The sequence below is a fragment of the Camponotus floridanus genome, unplaced genomic scaffold (genome assembly GCF_003227725.1).
Source record: "Camponotus floridanus strain SB8 unplaced genomic scaffold, Cflo_v7.5 scaffold12, whole genome shotgun sequence".
NCBI classification, from domain to species: domain Eukaryota; kingdom Metazoa; phylum Arthropoda; class Insecta; order Hymenoptera; family Formicidae; genus Camponotus; species Camponotus floridanus.
In genome coordinates, this window is record NW_020229237.1 from 2,830,786 (window position 1) to 2,857,367 (window position 26,582).

A 26,582-nucleotide genomic window follows, 5' to 3' on the forward strand; every position below is an offset into this window, starting at 1 on the left:
TTTCCCTCTTCATGGATTATTGTTCGTAATCAATTGAAATGATGTTCTCTTCAGCGATACTGATGATTTCCAATAGTGTATCCTGCGGGATGAAATTGTTTCAAGGAAGTTTCAAGGAAGTTTCAAGGATGATTTACTTGAATATGCCAAACTCTTGAGAGTCTTTTCGAAGAAATTAATTCTTACAAGAATATTTCTTATGTCATAATTCTTGTAAAGTGTGATATATTTTGAATTATTTCTATATTTAATGTTTTTTCCAGGAATAAAAATAATTTTATCTCTCATTCGTGCTTCTTTTCCGTGCCGATCTTATATTTCGGCCGATGTTTTTGATTGCAGATTCCCAGATGGAGCAAGGTTATAGATCAGAGGTCCAAGAACGGGCGCTCGTAGTATCACTACAAATGTTCAGTCTGATCTTGGAACGTGGTGTTTCCCTGCTAAAAGCTCAGTTAGACAGCGGACAGGAGCCGAGGCTTGTGGTCGGCGAGGATCTACAAGTGCTTCTACCAGCTATTAAGGTATACTTTTTCCCTTCTCTTTCCTCCGTTATCAATATGTATCGAACGAGCGAAGTCTTAATTGCGTTTTGCGACGCGAGTCGGCAAGAGCGTAAATCAATTTCCGAGTCGAAACGTTCGCTCGATCACGTGCATCGTCCGTGGCTTCGGCCATTACGGGATAATTAGATCTGGAGTAGTAACAGCCAAGCTCTCAGTCTCCTCTTTGGTGGTCGCAATTCAATATTCTCCAATTTTGAGGGCTCGTATAAATATATGTATGATCGTAAAAAAAAGCTTTATCATCATTAATATTGCTGTTTTATTCCGCTTTCCTCGGGATAATTTATGACGAACTGTTGTCGATTGGCTATCACTGGTCCATGGCATCCAAAAGACATCAGATTTTCTTCACGAGTTCGATTCTCTTTTATTGGCGCGGTCTGAAAGCGTTAAATTCTTCACCAGAGAATTGAATTATAAAACGTCGCGAGAGTTTCAGTGTTAGACTTCGATTTGATTTATTTTTTGTACCATAACTTATTACATAAATCAACGTATCTGTCACATGTAAACTATTCGCGCTTCATTGATTAATAGTCATTTTACAATCAGAAATCGATATCGATGAAGTTACGAGTTTTGTTTCGTTCAAAATCCTGATAAAAGATTGAGCGCTACAATAATCATTATTTAGTTATACGGTGAAAAAATAAATAAAGTTGATAGCTAGGAAAGTAGTTGAGGATTTTATCGAAACAAGTAATTATTCTCCTAATTATTTAATTTGATTTTTGAATCGCTAAGAATAATAAATTGACGTTAATTAAATTTAATCGAGTTTAAGGAATTTTATTTTAAATAAATATTTCGTTGATATGCACATATGTACGTACTATGAAATTAGCGCATATGCATTACATACATAGTTACTATAGACTAACGAGAAAGAGCTGTAAAGGAAAAAAAAGAAAACAATGATTACTATCGGAATGCGAGCTGATACAAGGAATAATAGCCAGACTCGCGCATACGACTGTATGAGGGGTGAAACCATTAATATTGCCGATAAAGTAGACGCGATACAAGGCCGTTGGAATACATTTCATTTTATGAGGATAGATGGACGGTGCTATAAATAACCAAGTATTTTTGCAATTTCTTTGGTAATTGAATATTCTCGATAAGAATGTAAATGACAAGTAAAAATATTATTTTCTGAAATAACATGTTTTTATAAGCGAAAATTTCAAAATATATTTAATTCTAAATAATTAAAATTTTCTCATAATATTTGATATATATATATTTACATAAATTTTATTCAAATGTTTTTATAAATAAAGTTATAGCTTTTATATGTTACTTTTTTCGACGCAAGACCTTCTCTGACTAAATAACAATTTTTTAAAAGTATTGGCGCATTTTTAAATGTTGAGTCCTCATTATTTCTTACATTTAAAAATCAATGCGAATGAAAATACCAATGTTAGTATTCAGACAATTCTTTTATTGAAATAATTAATAGACATTTTAGCTTGTATTAATGGCGTATACTCCCACTGACTTTATATTAATAAATTATAAATTTTACTATTTTTTTCATGTTTGTTTCTATAGATATGGTGCGACTGGATGCTGTGCCATAGCACTGTTTGGAATCCTCCGCCGTCTTGTACGGATTACAGAGTCGGGTAAGTTTCTTAATTTCAAACTCAATCAACGAAATAAGATTAACGCGATCTTCAGTTATAGTAGTTCTCGATTTTGGCGTCTAATCCCCTTATATTGTTTCGCAATGCACGAATAAGTTTCGTTCATTTCACAGACTGCTTTCTGTGTCCGCCACGAATTAATTACAACTTTGTTAATCGTGCAATCCTAGCATTAGAATTAAATTTTAACTGTGGAAACGAATATACATCGTAGCTTGTAGCAGAAATGCGCGATATATCTCGAACTTTTTGATCTTGTGGTTTTGTGGCTTGTATGGTCTGAATTGCAATCATGCGAGACTTTCAGCTACGCTAGCGTGATATTTATGCTCTTAAAAAAATTTATTAAGCATTTATTAAGAACCGTACAAAAAAATCGATCATCGAGATTGCAAGACACGCATTTAACATTCGAAAAAAAATAGTTATTCATTAATGATTGTCATATGGAATATTTATTTACTTTTTTTTAAAAATTATTTTTTTAATCAGTAATTAATTCAATGCGAACTGTATATATGCATGTGTAATATACAAGACGTAATTTGAACACGTAATTTTTTACTCGAGTAGGCATTAAAATGATTTTTCATAACGTTTAAATTTAAGATTGAATAGTGTAGTTAAATGAATGTAATAGCAAGGTGGAAGATTCAATCGATTTTATTATTCTTACTTTGGAATCGATAAACAATGTAGACTCGGAAATTAATCATTTTCGTATATCCTTCAAAGAATTTTTTGCTCGGAAGAGACTATTATACGAAGGAGGATATTAATTCGAAAATGATTGTTATATTCGATCGTCTTCAGCCTCGGGGTTTTAGCTGTCCTTAAGGACAACACGAATGAAGCGCGAAGCACTTAACATGTAGCGCAATCATGCTCTCCGTTGACGTGTGGCCTTGAGATAACTTAGATTCTGGGAGCAAGGGATCATTAGCGCGCGAGATGCTACCAATCGTATCGTGACCTAATCACATTTGGCTATCATATCGAAATAAATTATAATCAGATTCATTTAAATATGCCTGAGGCACTTTAGCTTTTAAAAATCTTTTGCCTCTTTTTCATATGGCTGTGCTAGGTTGCAGACTTAAGGGTCCAGTTTATTCTAATAGTGTGAAAAATTGATGATATTGTAAAGGAATTTTTCTTCAGGAATATTAGAAATTTTATCTTTTTAGTATTTTACATTTTTGTTTACAGTACGTTAATATTAAAAAATTTTAGATAGCTTTTTTTGTTCAATACGAGTCTGCACACATTCAAAAATGCATAGTTTAACATGCTATTCCACGTGTAATTGACTGAAATGAAAACAAACTGCTTTTAACGAAACAGGGGATAACAAAATCGGGAATAGTGAGTGACAAATCGAGGACAAAAGAGAATACAAAAATTCCTGTATACGTTTCATTGCATTGTGGCTGTACCTTTTGCTTAATAGACGCGAGCCTGTTCTAGCGAGAGAGCCGATATCTCACTAGGGGCGAGAGAGGGACTGGGAGGTGATGGAAGCGAGCGTGGCGTAGGTCACGGTCAACCGCTGCATCGTATCGAGGCTCGATCTCTCGCGCCTCGTCGCGCGCCAAGCACAGGTACTCGCGGCACCATTTCTCTATCACGCTTCGTCGCGAATGCATAAGTTACTGTCCCGCTTTAATTATTACCGCATCGGTTCTAATTTCAACTCGATATGCGGGCTCCGCGAGAGAGAGGCTGGTCCACATCCCGCTTTTGTCAAACGGATTAATCCCGTCCGAGATGCATCGAGAAGAGAGGCAAAGAGAGAGAAAGAGAGGAGGGGAGGAAAGAAAGAGAGAGAGAGATTTGTTAGGATAGCTTTCGCCGCATTCGACTTCGTCGCAGCTGCGCATAACAACTATTAATTCAGGTTGACACTTGAGGTGTTTTGAATTATGACTGTTGTATCGGACTATTAATTTTCCTCGCGCGGTGATGCCTCGGCGAATCGTGCCGCGGTGTGAGAAACCGGTAAAGACGTCGCGACACCCGCAGCGGTCCCATAGCGCGACACATGTTCGTGATTGTAACGTTCCACATTCCGTTTCTAATTCATAATTCTTGGGCGGGAACCGCCGTCGCAGCTTGGTCGACGAATTTTCGGGAAAGAGGGAAAATGATAGATCACAACGCGTTGTCACTGATACTCGAGTATCATTTGTATACATGCAATTTAAAATAGAACTAATGATTTATGATATTTTTGAGGAAATTACATGAATTACTAACAAAGATGAAATGAGTATATTTGTAAAGAATTTTATATACTTATAGTGAAGATACAAATATTACTTTTGTTAGATTTTTGTTCATCTTGAATTTTTATTAATTTAAAATACGTGCGAATTTGGCATGTTTTATATGTATATATAAATTTGAAAAATACAAGAATTTAAAACAAGTTTGTGATTATATATTTAATAATATATTTATTAATGATAGTAATAGTAGTAGTAGTAATAGTAGTAGTAGTAGTAGTAATAATAATATATAATACAATCTTGAATTAAAGAATGATCTGAATTTTAAGAGATTACACAATCATGGTTTCTAATATTATGAAGATTTTTACACGCAGCAAGATGCGATTCTTAATTCAATTTCATTCGATGATTTTCTATTTGCTTGAACTTATAATGAATTCTAATTTGAATTTCGCTCTTTCGTTCGCGGATCCATTGAATCCCCGAATTGTCAGCGCAGCGACGTGCCCTACGCTGAGTCATGTCACTAAATAAGGAACCTAAAAGCACAGGGAAATCCCGATCCGGTGTCCTGCGGTGCTCGAGGGATCCTCCAAGGACCAGCGTTTCACAAAGAGATCGGGTCGGCGTGTCTCGAATTGATCATCCGCGAGCGTGAGCGAATACTTTTTGGCGCGCATCTCGTGCAGAGAGACGACGAGAAAAGAGAGAAAGAGAGAAAGAGCATGCCGTTCATCTTATCGACGCACGGCGCGTCGTCGCTTCTCTCGATGCGAGTTTCGCTAATGAGATAAAATAAAAGAAGAATAAGAGCGAGAGAAAAGAGCGCGCGAGAGTCACGCTTGTCCGACTGATGCAATCTACCGTCCATTAAACGAGAGCCTCAAAGCTCCCTTCCCTCTTTTATCCCCTTCCCCTCCCGGTCTCTATCTGTCTTCTTCCTTTTCTTTTTTTCTCGCAACGTTCTCGAGACGCGCGCTTAACCAATGGCTACTATCCGGCCGCGATAGGTTAATTATTGTTGCTCGTTAACGATTAACAATTACGTGAGTCAAGCGTTTCCTTGACAAGGACGCCACGACGCGGCTGCCGATCCTCTCTCGATCTTGATCGCCGTTGCTTAGAATCGCCTGGGCAGACGATTCTTGCCGATGCTGGTCGTGGATTTCGCGATCCGAGTCCCGTAGCGGACGCGATTAACCGATGACCTTTAACGATGTCTATCGATTAATCGCGCCGGAAACCGTCGCGAAATTAAGCGATCGATTAAGAAGTCTCTCCTCTCGTGTAATTTCCTCTCGTACGTTATTATCGGAATCATGTCGTATATCGTAAATAATCGTTTGATAATAACTGCACGATGGAACGGAGTTTATATTTAAAAATTCATAGTCGTCGTGTTTTTTTAATACGCGAATTTTATTTTCTGAGGAAAATCTGCAGAATATAATTTCGTAATGTATTTCAACTTATTACAATCTTTTTACAGGATTATCAAAAATATTTGCCTTCAAAAAAATCTTTTTTTCTTTACATAATGAAAAATTTGCGTAATCGAGGCAAGCATATTGTTACTAAATTACTGGCGTATTACCAATGGTGAATAAAATTTAGTTTAGGGAAAGGCAGATCCTTGAAATGATGACCCTCGAAATTGCCCTTGCTCGAACAAACAATCTTGGAGTCGCTACAGAATAGCAGGTGAATTAAGGGTCCAGTTTACTCTAGTAATATTGAACAATTGATGATTTTTAAGAACTTTTTTTTGAAGAATACTAAAAATCAATTTTTTTAATGTTTATATATATATTTTTATTAATATTTACAGTATCAATATTTTTAAATTTTTGATATTTAGCTTTTTTTGTTCAATACGAACCTCTGTGTGTAGCGTATTCAAAAATGCATAGTTCGATAGTACGACCTGCTGCTCCGCGTATAATTATCTGAGACGAAAAAAATCGGTTTAATTTTATTCCATACATATTTTTAAATGCGACTTAAAATTAATATTTAAATTTTGCTGAAATTTTTGCCGTTTCTTCAAGATCAGAAAAATATTAAATAATAATTCTCTTAATTAGATTCAATATTCTACGGTCAATATCCTCAATCTGGTTTTATTCTATGGAGTAAAACTGGACCGAGTTTTTTCACTTCAGATAATTACACGGAGAACAGCATATCACATCGTTATTATTGAACACGCTACACGCAGATTCAACAAAAAAAAATCAAATATCCAAGATTTAAATATACTGACGTATATACTGTTTGAATATCAATAAAAACAAATGTAAAAACGTCAAAAAGATTAATTTCTAATATTCTTCAAAAAAAAATTCTTAAAAATCATCAATTGGTCGTACTAGTAGAATAGACTAGGCCCTTAATTGAGCGGACAACTTCGGCTTTACAGTAATACGGAAGTGGTGAATGGAAACGTATACCCCGTACGCCGTAGGTAGATCATTAATAACGTCGGTGAAACGAGCCGCCGCCGGTCGTGTACGCGAAGTACATTAAAGGTATAAATCTGTGATCTATTATTATTATCCGCCGCGCGCGCATTACGCGGTGCTCTCTCGCCGCAAATAATTTCCAATACGTAATTCTCGACATTAATAATAAATAGTCGCACGAGAATATATCATATTCACGCGCGAGGACTCGCGACATTTTTTATTTGGTTCACGCGACACGAATGCTCGGATATAAAATTTATTACAGGACACTACTGAAAAAATATGGAAAATTTGAAATTTTCAGGATTTTTTTTGTACTCGGGAAAGTCAGGGAATTCTCATGGAATTTTGAAATTCGGAAAACTTAAAAAAAAATTTCTGTGATAATTCTGTTTTCAATATTAACAGTCATGTAACAGTCGGCAAGTCAAATGAATTCTTTTTAAAATGTATTATAAATATATACTTATTTATTTTTATTTATGTATTTAATATTTTAGCAAAATATTTAAAATGTAGCACATTATTTTTTATTATAATTTTTACTTATAAAAAAATGAAAATTATATGCAAGTGAAAAATACTCATCTTACAAAAGTTATTTAGTTTTTTTTAATACATTTCCAAATCTAGTACTTGAAATATAGTACTTGAAATATAGTGTTTTTTCTTAGTATAATTCAAAAACATTGCAATAAGAAATTTATTTTAGAAAGTTACACTAAAACAGTTTTAAAATATTCTCTTTATAGAATTTTGAACAAAAATACTCGGTAAGATCAGAGAATTTTCAGACAACTTTTTTACAAGATTTGAGCAGGCACCCTGTATTATCCGTCCAATCGTGTCTTGGATTTATGTATCTCGTCGTAAATGCGCGAAATCGCGCACGCAAAAGCGTGCGAAAATTCGTGAACGCGCGTTCACGCCGTTTGCATCGTGATCGCTCTCCGAAACCGCAAAATCTCCGGGAATATCTCGATGTACCTTCGTGCGGTGCATCGAGACTGTATTTTCGGCAAGCAGAATTCCATCGGGGGTTCTTGGTCACGTCGCTGTAATTGTCGTACCCTGCGGCGAGAATATTCTTCGCGTGACGAATGATCCAGAAACTGAAAATATTTACCTCATGTCAGAGCCAGTTGCGAAGAAATCAAGTAGCAAATTACCTGGTTTAATTTTGTTTCATAAGCAAATGTTTGAGCAAGTGTTGTTTACACAGCCGGCAAACCTCACGAGTTTTCGGGGCACTTACGCTGTCATTCGTACAAAAACAATAATTAGGAATCTGAAATCCGTAGAAAATTAGTCCCGATATTACCGGAGATATAAAGGAGAGGTCGTCGGCCTCTTAAGGCGCTACGGTGGCGTCAAGTAACGTTAGTAAGAATTCAATAAAAAATATACTTTAGGGAATTAAGAATTATCATCTGAAAGCGGCGCGAATCACAAATCACAGTTCGACGACTCAATCTTCCAAGTGACGCCGGATTAATCGCACAGAAAATAAATTCGACATTTAGCCTCAATATTATCGAGAATTTTTTTCCTTCGTCTTTAAATTATATATTAGAAGAATTCAGTTCTTCTGAGAATTTTTGCCAAATCATTGGGAATTTTTATCGTGACGCAAACGGAGCCATGAGCGATTCTGTCAGATTCCTGACTCATTCTGGATGCATGTTATGAAATTCAGAGAGGATGCTTAACTCGATCCTCTCATTTTGTTACAGACCGCCGGGAGATGCGTGGAGTAGGCTGGCGACGATGGTGAATCTTTTAGAAAAATTAAATTATACTAGAACAACCTTGATCCAGAGCAAGGATACTGAGGATCGTGAAGAGAATAAAGGTATGTCAGTTCGTAATCTTTCTCTACCGCTAACGATATTTGCATTGATTGTTACACCTAAAAAAATATCATGCTAAAAATGCAATTAAATTGATAGATATGAAAAATTAAAAGCTTAGTCTATTCTAGCGATGAAAAATAGATAATTTTTAGAATTTTTTTATAAATATTAGAAATTGACCTTTTTATATGACACTTTACATATGTTTTATTGATGTTTAAATAATACGTTGGTATTTTTAAATCTTAGATATTTAGCTTTTCTCTATTTTATACAAATTTCTGTACCTTCGAAAATGCATGATTAAAATGATACATTATTTCTTGTGTCTAAAAGGAATGAACTCAGTTTGGTTTTATTTTATAAGGTATTTGTAAAATATTAAAATTTTATTAGAACAAATTTTGAAAAATTTTGAAAAATGGACATTTTAAAGTTAAATATCTCAATTTTGTTAAAAATTTTTTTATTTCTTAAACATTAGAAAAATATTAAATATTAATTTTTTTAAATTCTGATTAGATTCAATATCCATATTCTAATTAGATTCAGAAAAGTATTTTTTCATTTAAAAAATTTAAATTGTTCGGTCTGTTAGTTTTTCAAAATATCAATGACACGAATTTCGAAAACAACATTTTGAAAAAAAAATGCGTTTAAAGGTTCATCTGCAGATCTGCATATTATCATCTTTAAACTCTTATAATTTCGTCAATTTTAGATTTTGAGATTTTCAATGAAATTTAAAAAAACATATTCTTCAGACATTATATACTTTAGAAAATGTCAACTGTTTTGAGCCTCTAAAATAGACTAAGTCTTTAACGAAATCGTAAAGATCGAGTGCAAGATCGAGTTGCCAATATTTGATCTTGGTATTTCAATAATTAACAGAATTTTACTTTTAATGGAAATATTTCCGAATCGACATATAAAATCATAACATTGTACTTATTCGATATTATTTGATCTACGATATCAATAAAAATAAATTTCCGACTCGACAATAAAATGTTAAATCGCACATCAGATATTAATGCGCGAGATGAAATCCGGAAGATGCTCGATCGAAAGCGATTCTCTCGAGCAGGCAAACCTGGACCAGGCTTAATCGAAAAAAATCGCGAGTTATTCGAAGTGCCAACGAAGTCGGTGACCGGTCTGTTGACCCGTAGATAGCTGGCGCGACGGTTGCGTAACGGTGAATACGTTCGACATGACCACTGCAGTGCCATTCTCTTGTGGCCGTTTACTACTGGCGTGTAGCCAATGGTCTTTTAGCGTGTGTGCGAGCCACATCGCCACTATATGTTGCTCGTCGCGTTTACGTTATGAATACACAAATTGCATTACCCCGAAGCTCATTCATGTGTAGATCTCGAGATGACCCGACGATGTCTTCCGCCGATTTTTCCGTATACATGCATCTAGCACGCATCGCGTCGATACATCCGACCAAATGGTACCGTTAAGCCTTTCAGATTGCAGATGACTTTATGCGGAATTAATTATCATTTCAAAGCAACAATGCACAAGTACATATTAGCCCCCTTCCTTTCTTTCGATTGGTTTTAATTCAAGAAAAACGTAATACTATCAACGGTTCTAAATTTTTTTAAGCAAAGAAATATAATGTTACATCATCGTATTGATCGCGAAAGTGTTGAAGTTTGACTGGTCATATTCATTCTTGAAAATTATCAACTCTCAGTAGAAGCAATTGTCGGCGATCACTATTTTAGCAGGTAGATTAACTTCGGAAACAATTAATGAATGCGTATAATTTTTGCGAGAAAAGCGCGATGAAATTTCCTATTTTCGTAGATCACTAGCGATCGCGAGTTCGGTCTCGAACTGGGTCTTCCAACGGGTCCGGTCGTCTGGAAACGAGCGTTCTAGTTTCACGGCGCGTCCTTGCTCACGGTATACTTACCTCTAAACCGAGTATATACGTACTGGACGTCAGTGCGCGCGTTGCTCATAGTGAATATCACACGATGAGATAGGACTGATCCAGCTGACTAGAATTGATAAGTTTGTCAAGTTCATAGTCGCGACTTCTCTCTCTTTTCCAGCCTTCTGCGTTAATGTAATTATTATCTGCCTCAAAGTCATTAGCGAGACAAAAGATGTGACATATTTTTTTAGTTTTATTAATTATCTAAATTTAAACATTTTTCAATATTTCGATATATCTTGAAATTAAAAATTGTATTTCTTATTTAAAAGAAAAAAAATATTACAATATATTGTATATGATGAATATATTTTTATAAACACTTTAATATATTTCTGCGCACGAAAGAGTTTCGAATTTACTCTTCGCATCGCGGATTATTATTCTGCGCTTATATTGTATTATCAGAGAATTTAATGCCGGACGCGAAAGACGGTGGGTCGCCAGAATGCGATCACATTTTACCGATTCTAAGGCACGTTGCATAAACATCTGAGCTCCTTTCGCGATACGTGATATGGATCTTTGCGGATAAATTCAGGGTCACTCCTCTGTATGCTCTATAAAAGAATTCGATTTGGCACGATCACAGAATTTCATGCGAGGATTTTATCGTGCATACAGATGGTATCGAATTTTTATGTTTGCTTTTAGATCTGGAGCTCGTGAAATTACCAGAAGATATCACGTTGGCAGGATTTACGCCGCTCATGTTGAATCCGCAAGATCCTTGCTACGTGGAGAAAACGGAAGATATGGTAGGTTACATTACGTTATGTAAGGTCGGTGCTTTTATTGCTGATAATAAATTTGAAAATAAAATATTGCTTTTCTTCTGCTTATATGATTTATAAAAATTTAAAAGTTTGGAAAAGAATTTTAATTTATTAATGTGTGTGTGTGACCGAAGTATCTCCGCGTTATCATAGAATAAATTTGCGATTGCGTTTTCAGGAAGTGGCACAGGTGTGTCTGAGGATAAGCAAGATTCTCTTCTTCGGTCAAGTGTTCTTGTGCGGCTTGGAGACACCGGTGCTGAAACTGCAAAAGAGCGAGACCGGCGTCAGCGAATACGTTTCCGTGGTCGAGGCCTCGAGCACAAGTTCACCGAGTTCGCCACCGACACAGGTATGTTGGTAACTGTCATAAATCTTTCGTTCCCCACAGAAAGCGCGTACGATGCGCTGTGTAGAGCCTCGCGAATTCCGTATTCGATTTTCCGGATTCGAAATGGCGAATGAAAGAGACACAGAGAATTTATATCATAAAATTATCTTTAATTTTTCTTGCTACACTATAATAATAATAATAATTATTATTATTATAGTGTTACGTGAAAAAGAAGTTTTCTAAATTACTTAAATAACTTGAATTAATTAATTAGATTCTTTAAATAAAAAATAAGAAATAAATTAAATTGTTTAAATAATAATAAAAATAATTGCGAAAATAACTCGCAATTACATCAAGACTGAATCAAAGCTCGAGATTTTACCTCTTTGCAATTTCTAATCCGTTAAATCCGATGGCTGCCATAGTTCGTTATCTCAGGAATGGAATTAATTCACTTCCAGAGCGACTCGGAGCTCATGGTGGAGAGTTACAGTGAGGGAGAGGAGGAGTCGATTTCCACATTGAGAAGATTACCCTCGTGCGGCAACGTGCCCGACGATACGACGGCTCCCGTGGCGGCCGTCGAGATAAGGTCGCTGATCGAGAGGAAGGAAGAGCTAGAGAGGCGGCAACGGAAACAAGATCGACATCGACAACGAGTACAGGTGAGTGCGAGAAACATTTCATAGTGACATCCTGCGTAACCAGGAATGATCTCAAGATGATATATCGATTCGTCGATGATAAAACGGTACCATAATTAAGCGCTACTTATTATGCACTATTATGTCGAAATTATCCAATTTAAAATTGCTCAAATTGATTATTGTCACTGTGGACGAACATAGAAATTTCTATCGCTATTCAATCTTTCAACCAAACAATATGCATGCAAAATATAGATGATACGCACAGATTTATTTTTATACTATGATATAATCATCGTTGATTCTGATATATAATATCAGAAAAAATTATATTAAAATACTCATATTGAAAAACATTTTATTATATCTCTATATTTTATAATTTATATACTCTAACTCTTTGTGAAGATTGAAGTCTTCATTATAAGTAAATGGTTATAAAAATGATTTCAGGAGTTAATTATATAAAAATTATTGTTTAAAAAGAGCGCATTTTAAATTTGTAGTAAAATAATAAAAAAACGCGACTAAAAGTTGGCAATTCAATCGAGTGGTCATTCTAGATAATTATATTACGAACATTCGAAAATTCGATGAACAATCTTGCCTTTCCCAAATTTCACGCTGATAAAGACATTCATCGTTCACTGTCGCTGTCAAATAATCGTCTACCACGCCATATTAATCTAACCATTATTTGTATGCTTTTCTCCCTGGTCCACCTTCGACCTAGTCCATCTTCGCCTTCTTGTCTCGAAAAAGCCGACAGAGAAATGTATTCATCGCTAAGTCGAACTAAATCAAGAGATTACAACGCGCGTTTGCCTTCTTGCGAAAGGAACAGAAGATGCTGCATTTCTTTTCTTCTCCTCATCCTCCTCTTTCTTCTCCTTGTTTTTTTTCGCATTCCTCCATCCCCTGTCATACCACCCTTTTCTGCTCCACCGTCCTTTTATTTCGAATCGCGCGATCCTCTCTCTCACCGCAGACTTTCGCACAGCACGCAAGCCGTTTTTATTTACGGCATCGAAACTCTTCTTTTTTGCATATTTATTATCTTACCCCAGCTTGGGGCCGGATTTTGTGCATACTACGTGGCCACGTACTCTTTCTCCTTTGCGGAGCGATATCTTTCTTTTCGAAGAATAAAAAGTAACAAGCGAAAGGAGTAGGCTGGCCAGAGATCTTGTACACGAGCGATTGTTCCGTTCTTCAACTCGATTTTTTCACGTGGATATAAGTTACATACTTTCGTATAAGCTTCACTTTTCGAAGGTACAGATATAAAGCGTAGGAAATTAAATATTAATAAATACATTAATAAAAAATACTATTGAAAATTTGAAAACGTATTAATATATCAGAAGTTAATAATCTTACGTATCTTTACGATATATTTGTAATGACTATAAAATTTGGGGAGTTCCCAACAATTTTCTCCTTAGGAAAATACAAGTTTAGTCGAGCTTTTCTATCGCGTTATTTGAAAAACCAGTATAAATTTCTCGTCGTTTCCCGTTTTTCAACTGACGCTTTTATCGGGGAACGGAACTGGAGGCGAAATACGAATCTTGGCCCCGCGTAGCTCTCGATCGTAGAATTGTTTCGAGGATAAAGTTCAGTGGAAGACCAGTGTGACCTCGTCGAAATAAATAACTGCGCTATCGTAACCGTCGGTAGTTTGTTCGACAGCCCCATGCAGTTTTATCGCAGGTCGTCTTTCTCCGCGAATACTCTATTTTTTTTACTCAAACCTTTTCACATTCGATCGGCTTTTCCTTTTTCAAGACGCGATAACGGCTTTACGTTAAATTTGTATAGGCTATTTATACCCGGCAAATCCAAATCTTTTTTCCTTGGTACTACTTGCCTTCTCGATAAAAGATTTTAGAACTCACGAAAACTACGTCGAAAAATGTACCTATTGTTAAATGTAATTTTTTTTTATAAATTTATGTTTTATATATTATATCAAATATTTATTTATTATTATATATTTATTATATATGTATTAATACATTTATTTATTTATTTCGTTTTTATTTATTCGTATATTTATTATTTTTTACATATTATTGATTTATTTAATATTTGTTCACTTATAATATATTTTATATTCAAATTGGTATTAGAATTGATATTAGATGTTTCTATATACAATGAGAATATATAAAGACGAAATATTATACGGTCTAATGATATCATTTTTCGAGATGTTAATTCTATATCATTATCTTAAATAATCTTCTACACATGATTGCACGCCTGTCTCTTTAAGAAAGCATAGTTTCTCACGAAAATCTAGGGTAAAGTTCCTCACTTTTAACGCCATCAGAATACTATGCCACTAAATTTAACTATGATAGCATCTGAAATTCACGGGTCAATTTTGATGCTTGAATGAACCTGCCTCGGAATCTAGAACAATCTTGTTGCACGCGCAACACCTTGGAACCAGTTTTTCCGCAGACAACGGTGATTTTAAATTATGCCACTCGAGTCGAGTGAGTTACGTTTGCATACATCCCGCAAGCTTTGAATTACTTTAACGCAAATTAATTCGTGCGAGAAATTACGCAGCTTAATTGGCCGGTGAAATTTCGCGTGTATCATACTGTTGAATATTGCGAACCGGTTAAATCATAAACTCCAAACCGGATTATAGTCGCTCGTCTATAAAGCAGGGATAATTTTTTAATTTTATCATATGTCAGGATCTAGTAATTTCGACCGAACGTTATTTTGAGACAACAGCGAGAGAGAGAGATAAAGAGGCAGGTACCGTTTTCCATCTCCATTATGTCGGTGGGCGAGACTCGTGAAATGTAAACCGCTTCTTTTTTCGGGAAATATTAATTAATTAATTAAATAATTAATTTTTAATGTATCGCTTAACGTTACGCTAAAATCCGTAACTGTAAATCCGTTACATCAGAAATTACATTAGCTGCTTTTCGAACAAAAAATTGTTGAGAAGAGGTAATATATTATTATCTGCATGTGGATGTAGATTGTTTACATAAAAAAATTCCATAATCAATATTCTTTTACTTAAACTCGAAGGATATAAAATTCAGGAAAAATATATAATGTATGTAAATTTTTTTGTCTTTATCCAATTCTTTTTAAATTTTTACATTGCCCTTAATTGCCTATAGTTTAAAAAAAAATAAAAATGACGAATTTTATTAATTCTCGTTGAGAGAGATTTCATCTCGTGATGGAATCTTTATTTTAGTCGCTCGCATATGCCGTCGAGAGTGCGGCTTGAAAGTCGCGTGTTTTGCAAATAGCCACGTTACACGGGATAACTTTTTGCGAGGATTTTTTTGCCTGTCGACCGAACAATCAAATACGCATTTCGTTCGCTGCTCGTCATACGCTTATTGCATCCTCTTGACGAAGAAGCTGTAAAATCCCCTCGTCAGTCACGTCGATTAAAACGATATTCTCTTCCTGCTATTCTATACAAAAAAAAAAGACAATTTATGAAATGGATAAAAAGCTCTTCGCCGGATTGGTCTAATTGTTACGTTTAATGATAATGGTATCGCGACGCGAACGAATTGCGTTAGAGAACCGGAATGTACATCGCTAATTGTAACCAATTAATTCTTCATTTGCATCGCCCGTGGTCTTCGATAATATTTCTTTTTCACGACGGTGGTCCGTCATGCTTGGTCAATGAACCATGTACGATTCACGGATTCAGGATAACATCGTAATGCGTCTTAACCATTCTTTCGATATGAAGGATGTTTAATAATAATCCTCTCCCTTTCTCCTCCTCTCGCTCTTGCCGAAATTTTATTTCTCACAAAAGAGATTCGTATTTTTTTCACGAGTCATTCTTGACGCTTTGATCGATCTTTCGAAAGATTCGAACGTTTACAAGAACTGCTGGAGAGCGCGATAGGATATTTTATTTATTACGTCGACTTTTTTTTGGAGGAAATTTGTTACTCCATTTTTTCTTGAAACATAAATAGATTTCTCCCTTTAACGTTGCAAGACTAAAATCGGGACAATTTTTCAGCGAAAACTCGTTTGTCGATAAAAAAAAAAGCAGGAGGGAGATACGACATATTAATACGCATTTTACACACGCTGCTTGAGATATGAAATGGGTTAGCTCTATACATAACAAGCATTCGTTACGCCTGTGTCCCGCTGTTGAAATATCGAACGGGTTCGCCTCTCGTTGCGGTCGGACGACGTGGAGATGACCGGGCGCGATCTATGAGAAAAAGAACGGAAAGAGAGGCGCGCCGATTGCAAGGGCCGGCCTAACGGTAACGCACCCGAAGGATGTTGCAAGAAACATGATTCATTTCCTTGAGACATTTTTTTTTAACCGTATATTGACTATACACGCGTACTGAATCCTACTCAAGGCTGCGCCTTAATTTTCACCGCAGGATTGCTATAATATTGGAACGACTTGTTCCTCCTCTTCTCTTTTCCTCTCTTTCAGACAGAGATGGGCTCAATTTATTTAATGACTTAACTAAAAGAAAAGTACTTAACGCAGATAATATTCAAAATAATTGAAGCAGCAATTAGAAAGAAGGATAAAAAATTGCGACACACACACACACACACACACACACACACACACAAGAATATTACTAAATATATACGAAATTATTAAATAAATTTATATACATATATATATATTTTTTTTTCTTATTTCTTTAAATAAATTAGTATAACGGTTTAATATCCGTTTAGTTGACTGAAGTTTGCTTTATGCTGGAACGTGACTTTCGCACGTGCGTTGAAGCACTCTCAAGGCAAAACTGATGAAATAATCGCTTACGTACCCCATTCTGAAGTGTGCTATTAATTTATTACGATCCCTCGCGTTCTTATGCGTCAATACCTTGCGAGTCTTTCGTTCTGTGCACATATTCGCGGATCTCGGGATATCTAAACTGGCTCCACGAGAGGTAGAAAACAGCTCCAACGACCTCTTAACACGCCATTTGCTCCTCTATGCAAGGCTTCTATTTAAAGGTTTATTACGCCAATTAAATCCGCTTCATATATGGAGAACATTCTCTCTCTGTCTCTCTCTCTTTCTCTCTCACTTTTTCTTTTTAGATACTCGATGCGAAGGTTATCCTGGAATCTCCATCCTGCCGTTTCTCCTGCGCGCACCTCATCGTTTCTTTTCTCCCTCCCCGTATTTCTGTTATTAGATCGCGAACATTCATAAAGTTATGAGCAGTGGCGTCTCCTGGCACGGATGAACGACCGAGGTCTAGGGCCCTATAGGCTGCCGTAATGTCATTGTGAATGATGGGAAGACATTTCCCTCTTTTTACTGTCTTATTGTATTATTTTATTATTCAAATAAATTAGCGTTAAGTTATTAAATTATGAGATTAAATTAATTCGGTTAATTTAACGAATGTAATTAAATCGCTGTGCATATTATTCGAAAAAAAAAATTATGCAAATGAAAAAGATAAAATACACAGAATACTTTTTTGGGGATAAAAAATTTCCTAATAATATATAACGAAAGAATACAGTAAAACAGAATTGTGGACGAGGATTACTTGGCAGTTATATAAAAGATAGAGTTAAAAAAGAAACAGCTCTGGAGATTATCGTGGACGAAGAAGTTTTCGATGACTTAACCGCTCGATTAAATTACATTTTTGAGTTACGGGATTAAAAAATCGTAAGAAGGTATGTCGATGAAATAATTTTTTTGAAAAAAATTGCTTGATGAAAAAAAGCTGCACGAACTGTCAAATAATCTAAAGAGAGCGTGAAGAGATCCGATGCATCTTGTGTACATCTTTTTGTTGCGCGGTCCTTCATTACTCTCTAAAGATCCGAGCATTGCGCGCAACTAAAATTCGCCTCTGGTGATGAACGCGAAGAAGACGGTTGAAAAGTTTCAACTCGCGTGCCTCAAAAAGAAAAAATAAACGGGGCGATCTCTCACGCTCACGACGTTAAGTCTCCCTAACGGATGGGAGAGGCGGATCTTCTCGGTTCTGCATTGACGGTTTCCTTTTATTCGCCCTGCGATCCGACGAGTGTTTGCGCAGTTTCTGCACGCTTTGAGGCAGCGTGCATTAGCGTGCATACCTAAACGGGTCCTAATTTACGTACCGTAATTAAGATCACTGTCAAACCTCGTATGCAAAATTTTCATATATTCATTCGTGCAGAGCACATCATCGCGTTTTTCTGCGTTCCTGCGTAAAAGCACATCTCGTGTACAAATTAATAGCCCGATGCTTTCTCTCGGAATGCGAAAATAGCGACCAAAGAGATAATTTCTCCCGACTACTTGCATTTAGCAAACTGCTAAAATTACGCGGCCATAGAAAATGTTGCCCGTCGCGAATACATTTAATTTCCGTGGCTTTCAAGTACTTATTTCTTTGATTATCTTTTACCATTGTTTTATAATATTATATTAGTGTGTTAAAAAATTATGTTTGTGATTTTATATAAATATTTGAAGCCTCTATTTTTTACATACTCAAGTGTGTTAAATCACGCAAGATTAAAATTTAACATTCATGTGACAAATTTGGACGATGATACTTTTTCTTTTTCTGTGGCATTCATGAGATTTATTTTTAGATTTACGTTCACTTGCTGTATTCTTTTTGAGCTTACAATCATTGTATTTCCGTCGTTGAAAGTAAATGGTCCAGCCAAGGTTAACGTGTCTCCATTATTGTTGTAGATAATAATTAAAATGAAAAATATCATTCTACTCCTCTAGCAATTAATTTTTGCTATCCTGTTTATGCAACAATTATATTTATATTTCTGGTATCTTATCTAGCTTTTATCACATCTTATATAAAATGTTAACACAAAGAAATCGGTTCTTGTATATTATACCGAAGGATTTTTGCCGAAAGAGATTGTTCTATAAGAAGGACACTTGTGTTTGAAATTAATTATTATCTATCTACGAGAGAATAATCGTCGTATTTCTAGAATGCGCTTACGATAATATAAATGTCCTTGGGGTTAATACAGACTGATTCAGACATGACGTAACTTTAGAAATCGATGCGTGAGCGAATAAAAAAATTTTTATTCATATATTTTTACGATTTTTGTATAAAATATTTTGCACGGAAAAAAAGGCATTTGCGCACTCGTTTTCAGTTTACATGAAATGAAAATAAATGATGTAAGTGGCCGCGAGATGATAATTGCACGTTCCTCTCTTTCTTTCTACAGAGATAATATTTTATTCGTCACGACAATCACGCGACTAACGCGAGCACGACGTCACATCGAGAATCCTTTCGCGACAAATGGTCGATAAAAAGTATAATTAAACCAAAACGCAATTACGTTTTATGGGCGTGTGTCTGCTACCGATGGCAAGAGTTAGGAAGAACAAGGAGAGGGTCGGACACAAAGATGGCGAAGAGAGAAGGCATCTAGTAAGAGCGAAGAAAGCTCTCTACTAGCTAATTACTCTGGAGTAATTATCTTCTATTAACGCCATTCTCCTCGAGCGATACCTATAGCGGTTATCATAACCGACTCAAACGCCTCTAGAAATTTATTCGTAGCATTTAAACGAAATGCATCGATAAAGAATTCGTGTCTCCATCGGATCGAAATCGCTGTTGAATTAATAAAAGCTTTCACATAAATGATCACAACAATTCAACTTTTGATTATTTCCAGGAATGTACTTAATGATTATCAAAACTTGAGAGAGGTTCCGAATTTTAACCCTAGAAATGCTGTAACATCTTTTCAGAACTTTTAATACCAACATGAATTTGTTCAGCCTAGAAATATTTTTAATCGTACAGAAAATTCTGAAAAATTTATATCAATATTTAAAAATGTTTTATTTGTGCTAAAATACTTGTTTAGAAGTTTATATTTTCATTAAAAAAATTTAGAATGATTATTTTGAGATCTTTCCTAAAAAATAATATATTGAAAAATAATAAGAAAGAGAGAGAAAGAGAGAATAAATGGAAAAATAGTAAAGTCTAATAGAGCAAAAAAATTTTGATTAGTATTGTTTATTTTATGTATCGAGACTAAGCTATTCTTCGTCTATTCTTGCTTCGAGTTCGTACTCTCTATTAGCGATAAAAGTAACAGCTATGCGAAAGTAACAGTTGATTGACGATACTTTCTTTCACCAACAACGTTCGCTCATCCAAGCCGATTGGCATTCCGTTAGCGCTCGCGAGCCGCAACGAAACCTCGTATCGTTGTTCAATTAATTAGCCGACGACTACGGGTAACAAACGGCGTATCGGGCTCAACGCAGGTAATGGCACGGGCGTTTTGACGTTCATTCATTGTTGTTGGTATCCCGTGTTGTTAATAGCCGTAGGGTATCGGGCCGCATTGTGATTCGCACCGGGTTTGTTGCGGTGAAACGCAACACGTCATCGTCCAAAGAGGCCGGGAAGGAGGGACGCGGGAGGAGAAGGTTATACAAATCGATATCTCGCGTATTCTCCGCATAATGGATAATTTATCGCGATTCCGCGACCGATGGTTTAGGCAACAGGACCCAGGGAACGGTCGGAATATAAATGGCGGCGCGATTGCCATGTAAAGTGCACGAGACACGGCTTTCGGCCGGAACGTTATATTTCGTCCGTGGTTAAATGAGGTCGTTAATAAACGATACGCTTTATTGTGATTTACGGCGCTCTCGTTACTTTCTCCGGCAAGGGCGGCATGGTTGTTCCGCTTCGCGTTTATGCAACACAACGCATACGTATTGTATGCGTGTATGTATACGTGTATGAATAAATTATATCTATCAGAGAAATAAATCCCACCGGACGTACGGCGATGAGACAGACACCTGTCGTGACGTGGGGTCCTCCCACGTGTTCCTCTTTCGCGAGGATACATTTCCCGCTGGGTGAACTTATATTTCACCGCGCACGCTGCTCCACGGGGCGCACGTACCGAATTTCATCTCGCAGCGGACGTAAAACGTTTCGGACGTCTGCGAAATTTCGTGTTGCCTTTTTTTTTATTTGTTTGAACGTTAATCCCACGCTGAAACCACATTCGTGACAAGTTTGGCCGTTTTATTTGTATTTATTAGTAATACTCGTATCTTCGTGTGTTTTAAGAATTTACTAATATATCATTTAATATATTAACATATAAATTTGATGGCCAGACAATTTATAACAATTTTAAAAAGATAATATATATATAATGATTTAATTAACGCAGTGTTGCAGTTTTAGTAATTATTGCGAATATATTTTTGAATGAATTTCTTCCCTCTGTTTATAAAAAATGTCGAGTACATCTCTTTTCTTTGCTAAATTCACTTACTAAGATAAACTGTGAAATATAATTTTCTTGAAATATCTCGTAATTTTATCTTCTGCAATTTTAAAATCCAATTATTTATTACAATATTTTCTTCTGAAAAATATTAAAAATTATTCGATGGCAAAATTTAGCAATGAAAAAGAGCTGTACGAGAGAAGATTTAAGCTATAGAAAAATTCGCTTATATATTCTCTTCTCTTATTTCGGAGAGGCTCTTGTTCGTCAAAAAATCCTCTCTTTTTTCATCCTTTTTTCGTATCTGCTGCATAAAGACGCCTATCCTGGCGCGAATATACCGGCCGTCATATTCAAACATTTATGGTCGAGATATTACGAGAGTCGACGATCCCACGGGAGTCTCGACCATGCGGTCGGACTTCACCCTCGCCGCATCATCCGCAGACTCGAGATAATATTTCCTACCCCTGATTCGAACTCTAAGGGGTCTGTCTCCGACGAGAAGGACATTGTTGTATTGTACCCACCGTCCCTTGACGCCGAACCAGTACGGTGAATGGCTGCTCTTCGCCCCCGCGAGAAAACGGATCTTTAATTTTCGCGATATTAGAGAACACCCGCTTCCCTAGAGTGTCGTAGCCATCGCTGAAACTGCGCCTCTGCGCCCTACGCTAATTAACCGTGAAATGAATCATGCTGCTTCGAGTATTCGCTCCAGGAGCCCGTTCCAGGAGCTCTTTAAAGGTCAATATAGTCAAACGATTTATCGAGTAAATGCCGATGCATTCGTTTTGAAAGTTCCATATTTTATCGTATTGTAAAATGTACATGTATGATTCGCGCGTAATTTTGTTGTGGATTGCTCTTCAATTAGAAGGCAAGCAAAGTTTCACGAGTAGACAGTTCGCCCTTTAATTGCTTCAAGGATTTATATTATCTGAAATCATTATTTTAGTTTCTTTTTCAATTATATTTTTTTTCAAAATATGTTTATAATTATTAAATAAAATGGAAAAAGTATGTACACATATGTAGCTATTGTGTAATAGTAAAGGTTAATTACTTGTGAAAATATTTAGCTATTGTGTAATAGTTAAAGTTAATTATTTGTGAACATATTTAGCTATTGTGTAATAGTTAAGGTTAATTATTTGTGAATATATTTCGTATGCTAAAAGTTAATATAAACATATCTATCGATATTTTTGAAGGGATTAAAGTGTAAGAAGCTGGAAATATGAGATTTTCGTATATACGTGAAAGCGTGTATATTCCATCATATGTACTTGCATTTCGTCGCACAAGTGTAAGTTCTGGTTCTGACATTCTTATCTCTCTCTCTTTCTCTCTTTCTTCACGATATTTTTTTCTCGATTTTTTCGCCTCACATTTTCCGCATCTCGTCGACAGCTTTCGGGCCGTTTGGCATCTGCGACATCGTTTCCACTCGTATAACATAGGCGACAATTTACTTTACCATCCCATCGCTTCAGAGACGAGAGTTTCTTTTCGATTCGTCGGATTCGCGTCGGGAAAGGTTGACGTTTCTCGTCTCGGCTCGTTCGTGTATCGAGTGCATGCACCTTCGATGCCTCGCAGCATTTTCCCTCAGTTTTCAATTTACCTTTTCCGTCGACGACGCGACAAGAAATATCTCAGGAATGCGCTCGACGACATGCCTTCGAAAATCGAAAAGCAAGTACCACTTCTGTTAGTCGAGTCATCGACAGTGCAAACAGATTCTCTTCTCCTTCTCCTTTTCTGCTTCTCCTTTTTCACTGCACGATGAGTCTCTCTCTCTCTCTTTCCTTCTCTATTTCCTCGCTTTTCTTTCTTCACCGACGAAGATAGGAGAAAAAGAAGAAGGAAAAAAAAAGATTCATAGCTCGTGACAATGTCAATGTTTGCGTCGTTGCAACGAGATACTCTCGGTGCAGTTAAAGCCGAGGATCTAGTTGCAAAGGAAGCACAGATTCACGGTTGAAGGTCTGCGGTGCAGCTCGCTCGTCGCGAATATATTACTTCAATGAACCTTTCATTACCGAAGCTCTCGGTTCGAAATGAATCTCTTTTCTCATCAGACAACTTTTAATATTTTCTTTCTCGGTATCCCACCCATTGTCTCAATATAATATGCAAAAGGAAGTGAAACGAAAAACTAATTTCGAGTCATATTGTTCTCTCCTGTAGGATAAAATGAAGGCGAGGAACAGTTTGAGAAAGTGCCGGGGCTGCATTTGAAAGGTTCAAAGCGCACAAAAAATTGAAGAGTAAATCAGTAATTTGTAAGATCCACTTTAGATACCACTTCATAAGCGGCCCTGAACTTAATCCTCGAATATAAAGTCGTATCTAAAGTGGATCTTACAAATTATGGACTTGATCCATTACTCCTCTGAGCCCTTTATTTATAAACTAACAACAATCTTTTAAAGTCGACGAATTCATCGTATACGTATAATCGTCGTCAGGTGGCAAATTTCAACGATTACATTAATTTGCGAAAATCCCTCCATGTCTCACTCGATGTCGCCTGCCATTTGTCCTCGTAATAGGCCCCGGGAATCCAACAAAAGCCAAAGAAGTAACCGACTTTTGTCGCGAACGTGGGACTTTATAGCAACGCGGGCGCCATTACGGGTTAAGGTCGGTCGCATCGCAGCCGCAATCATTTGTTGCACTTATGCATGCGGTTCCTCGTAATATATCGCTCGTGTAACTCGGCACTCGCTAATTCCACCCGGGATGATGCGGCCAATAAAATCAGAATAAAATTACGAACACCCTTTTTCCGCCTTCTTCTCGTCGCGCGATCCCTTCGTTTTCGCAACCTTCACTTTCGATCGGCTTCAATCTCTTCTTTTTTTTTTATATTTTCGATCTTTCCTTCTCTCTTTCTTTTCTTTTTGTCCTCTGCTTCATCTTCAGCGAGATTTTGCGCGCACTAATTGCGATTTGCGTGGGCGCGAGCGATTTTCACGGACTCCGGAAAACTCGACTCATTATCGTCGGACATATTTCACGGCGATTACCATGGTATATATGCATAACGAGCATTCTATATGCATGCAAATGAAACTCCGCGTAATGAATCAGCGTTTATTGCAAAGTGTACGGAAGAAGTCGCGCGAAACGTTTAATTATCGGGATCAGGGAAGGCAAGCTATTCGCCATTCTCCGAGAGGGAGAGTGAATTAGAAAGAGAAAGAGAAAAGGGGAAAAGGAGAAAGGGAAAGAAAGGGAGAGACATATGCAGATTCGAAACACGCGTTATCGATAGCGATTCATTCTCGAAGAAGAGTCCGGGATGTGTTCGCAAAATTGTACATATTGGTGGATGTGTGTTAAATGATATTCGTAAATTATATTTTTTAAAGATTTTTTTAATTAAGAAAAAGTAGATAATTTTCTGAACATTTTGAGCTATACAAAATGATTTTTGGATGTTTATAAGTGTTAAAAAAAATGTTGAACATATAGAATGGTGTCAAAATTTCTGAAATTCTTTTACAAAATTATGTTTGTCAAAACCTTATGTCTTCTTCTCAGTAACCACTGAGATCCGATTATAATTTTTTTGTTGAAAAATAAATAAACTATGATCTGATCAGTCAATTTAAAGAAATTGTAATTTTCCCATAAATTACCATTTCTAAAAATGATCAAAAGTCGACTTTGTTTAAATTATAATTTAGAAAAAGCTTTCTATTAGACAAAAGCATCAATCAAAAAGTTGCAAGATATAATAAAAAAAGGAAAACAAATTATTTAGATTGTTAAAAAAAAATGTTTAAGAAAAGGAATATGAGAATAGATAATTTTGTCATATATGATTTCGCGACTGTGCATTCGTTCTCTCTCTCTCTTTCTAATCCATGATAACATGAGAATTATGCTGATCGAGAATGTACATCCGCATCTGCGACTCAATGTGTTCTTTCCTTCAATCGCTGCTTCTCTCTTTCTCTGTCTCTCTCGACCAGTTAAGTCCGCGGATAATTGGAACGATAACGATTACGATGTAACAGATGTAACGATTATAGCGCAACAGATACACGCCGATCGTTGGCGGCCCCGGCAAGGCTGGATATTCGCCTGATTTATGGGAACGTGTACATTGCCAATGGGCGTACGATGATACGACTCGTAATGATACGACTTCGTTTATCAACGTGAAGCAATTTGCGTAACTTATCGGGAAACATCGATTTCTGTGCTTTTCTAGATAATTTTTCTGTTACACTCGCTCCTCCCGCGCTTTTATTATTATTATTATCTAAAATTAACTCTTTAATCGTTGACAGATTTCTTACCGCTGTTGTTTCTCCTACGCACGCGCGAATTAAATGCTACATTATTATTACCATAACCAGTTTACACTTAACAATTATCATATATTACCAGCTTGTCGTTATAATAGTCGTAAATAGTTTGTTATTATCTGCTCACATTATCTTGTCGTGTGTCATGATGCATTTATTCATGATAACGGATTCTTTCGATATCTTTCTCTTATTTATAGCATTTCTAATCTTATAACAAACTCGATTTTATTTCCTGCACTAAATTTGATTCTATTCCGACTCTTTGTCAGGTACCATAAATTTGTATTGTATGATGCTATATTAGAATTGTGAACGTTAATATAATATCTATCCGAACGAATATATCCGATCGATGATATATTTATTATTCATCGACTATAAAACGTGTAACTTTTAGGTTTTATTCTGATCCGACATCCTTTTGCACTTTTGTCTTTATTTCATTTAATATCAGAACAGAAATGGATGACTTTTGATTGTAACCTACTTCC

The 26,582-nt window shown here is 36.2% G+C and overlaps 1 protein-coding gene across 5 annotated transcripts in view; it reads left to right on the forward strand.

Annotated features, from left to right (window-relative positions):
- Positions 1–26,582, forward strand: part of LOC105259080 (telomerase-binding protein EST1A) — a 93,441-nt gene that overhangs the window by 55,437 nt on the left and 11,422 nt on the right. For all 5 annotated transcript variants that reach the window (XM_011270810.2, XM_011270813.2, XM_011270812.2 and 2 more), the window contains 6 exons: positions 343–524; positions 2,124–2,197; positions 8,648–8,766; positions 11,379–11,482; positions 11,679–11,852; positions 12,299–12,502. In XM_011270810.2, coding sequence (XP_011269112.1) covers positions 343–524; positions 2,124–2,197; positions 8,648–8,766; positions 11,379–11,482; positions 11,679–11,852; positions 12,299–12,502 — 857 coding nt within the window. The remainder of the gene's footprint in view (positions 1–342; positions 525–2,123; positions 2,198–8,647; positions 8,767–11,378; positions 11,483–11,678; positions 11,853–12,298; positions 12,503–26,582) is intronic.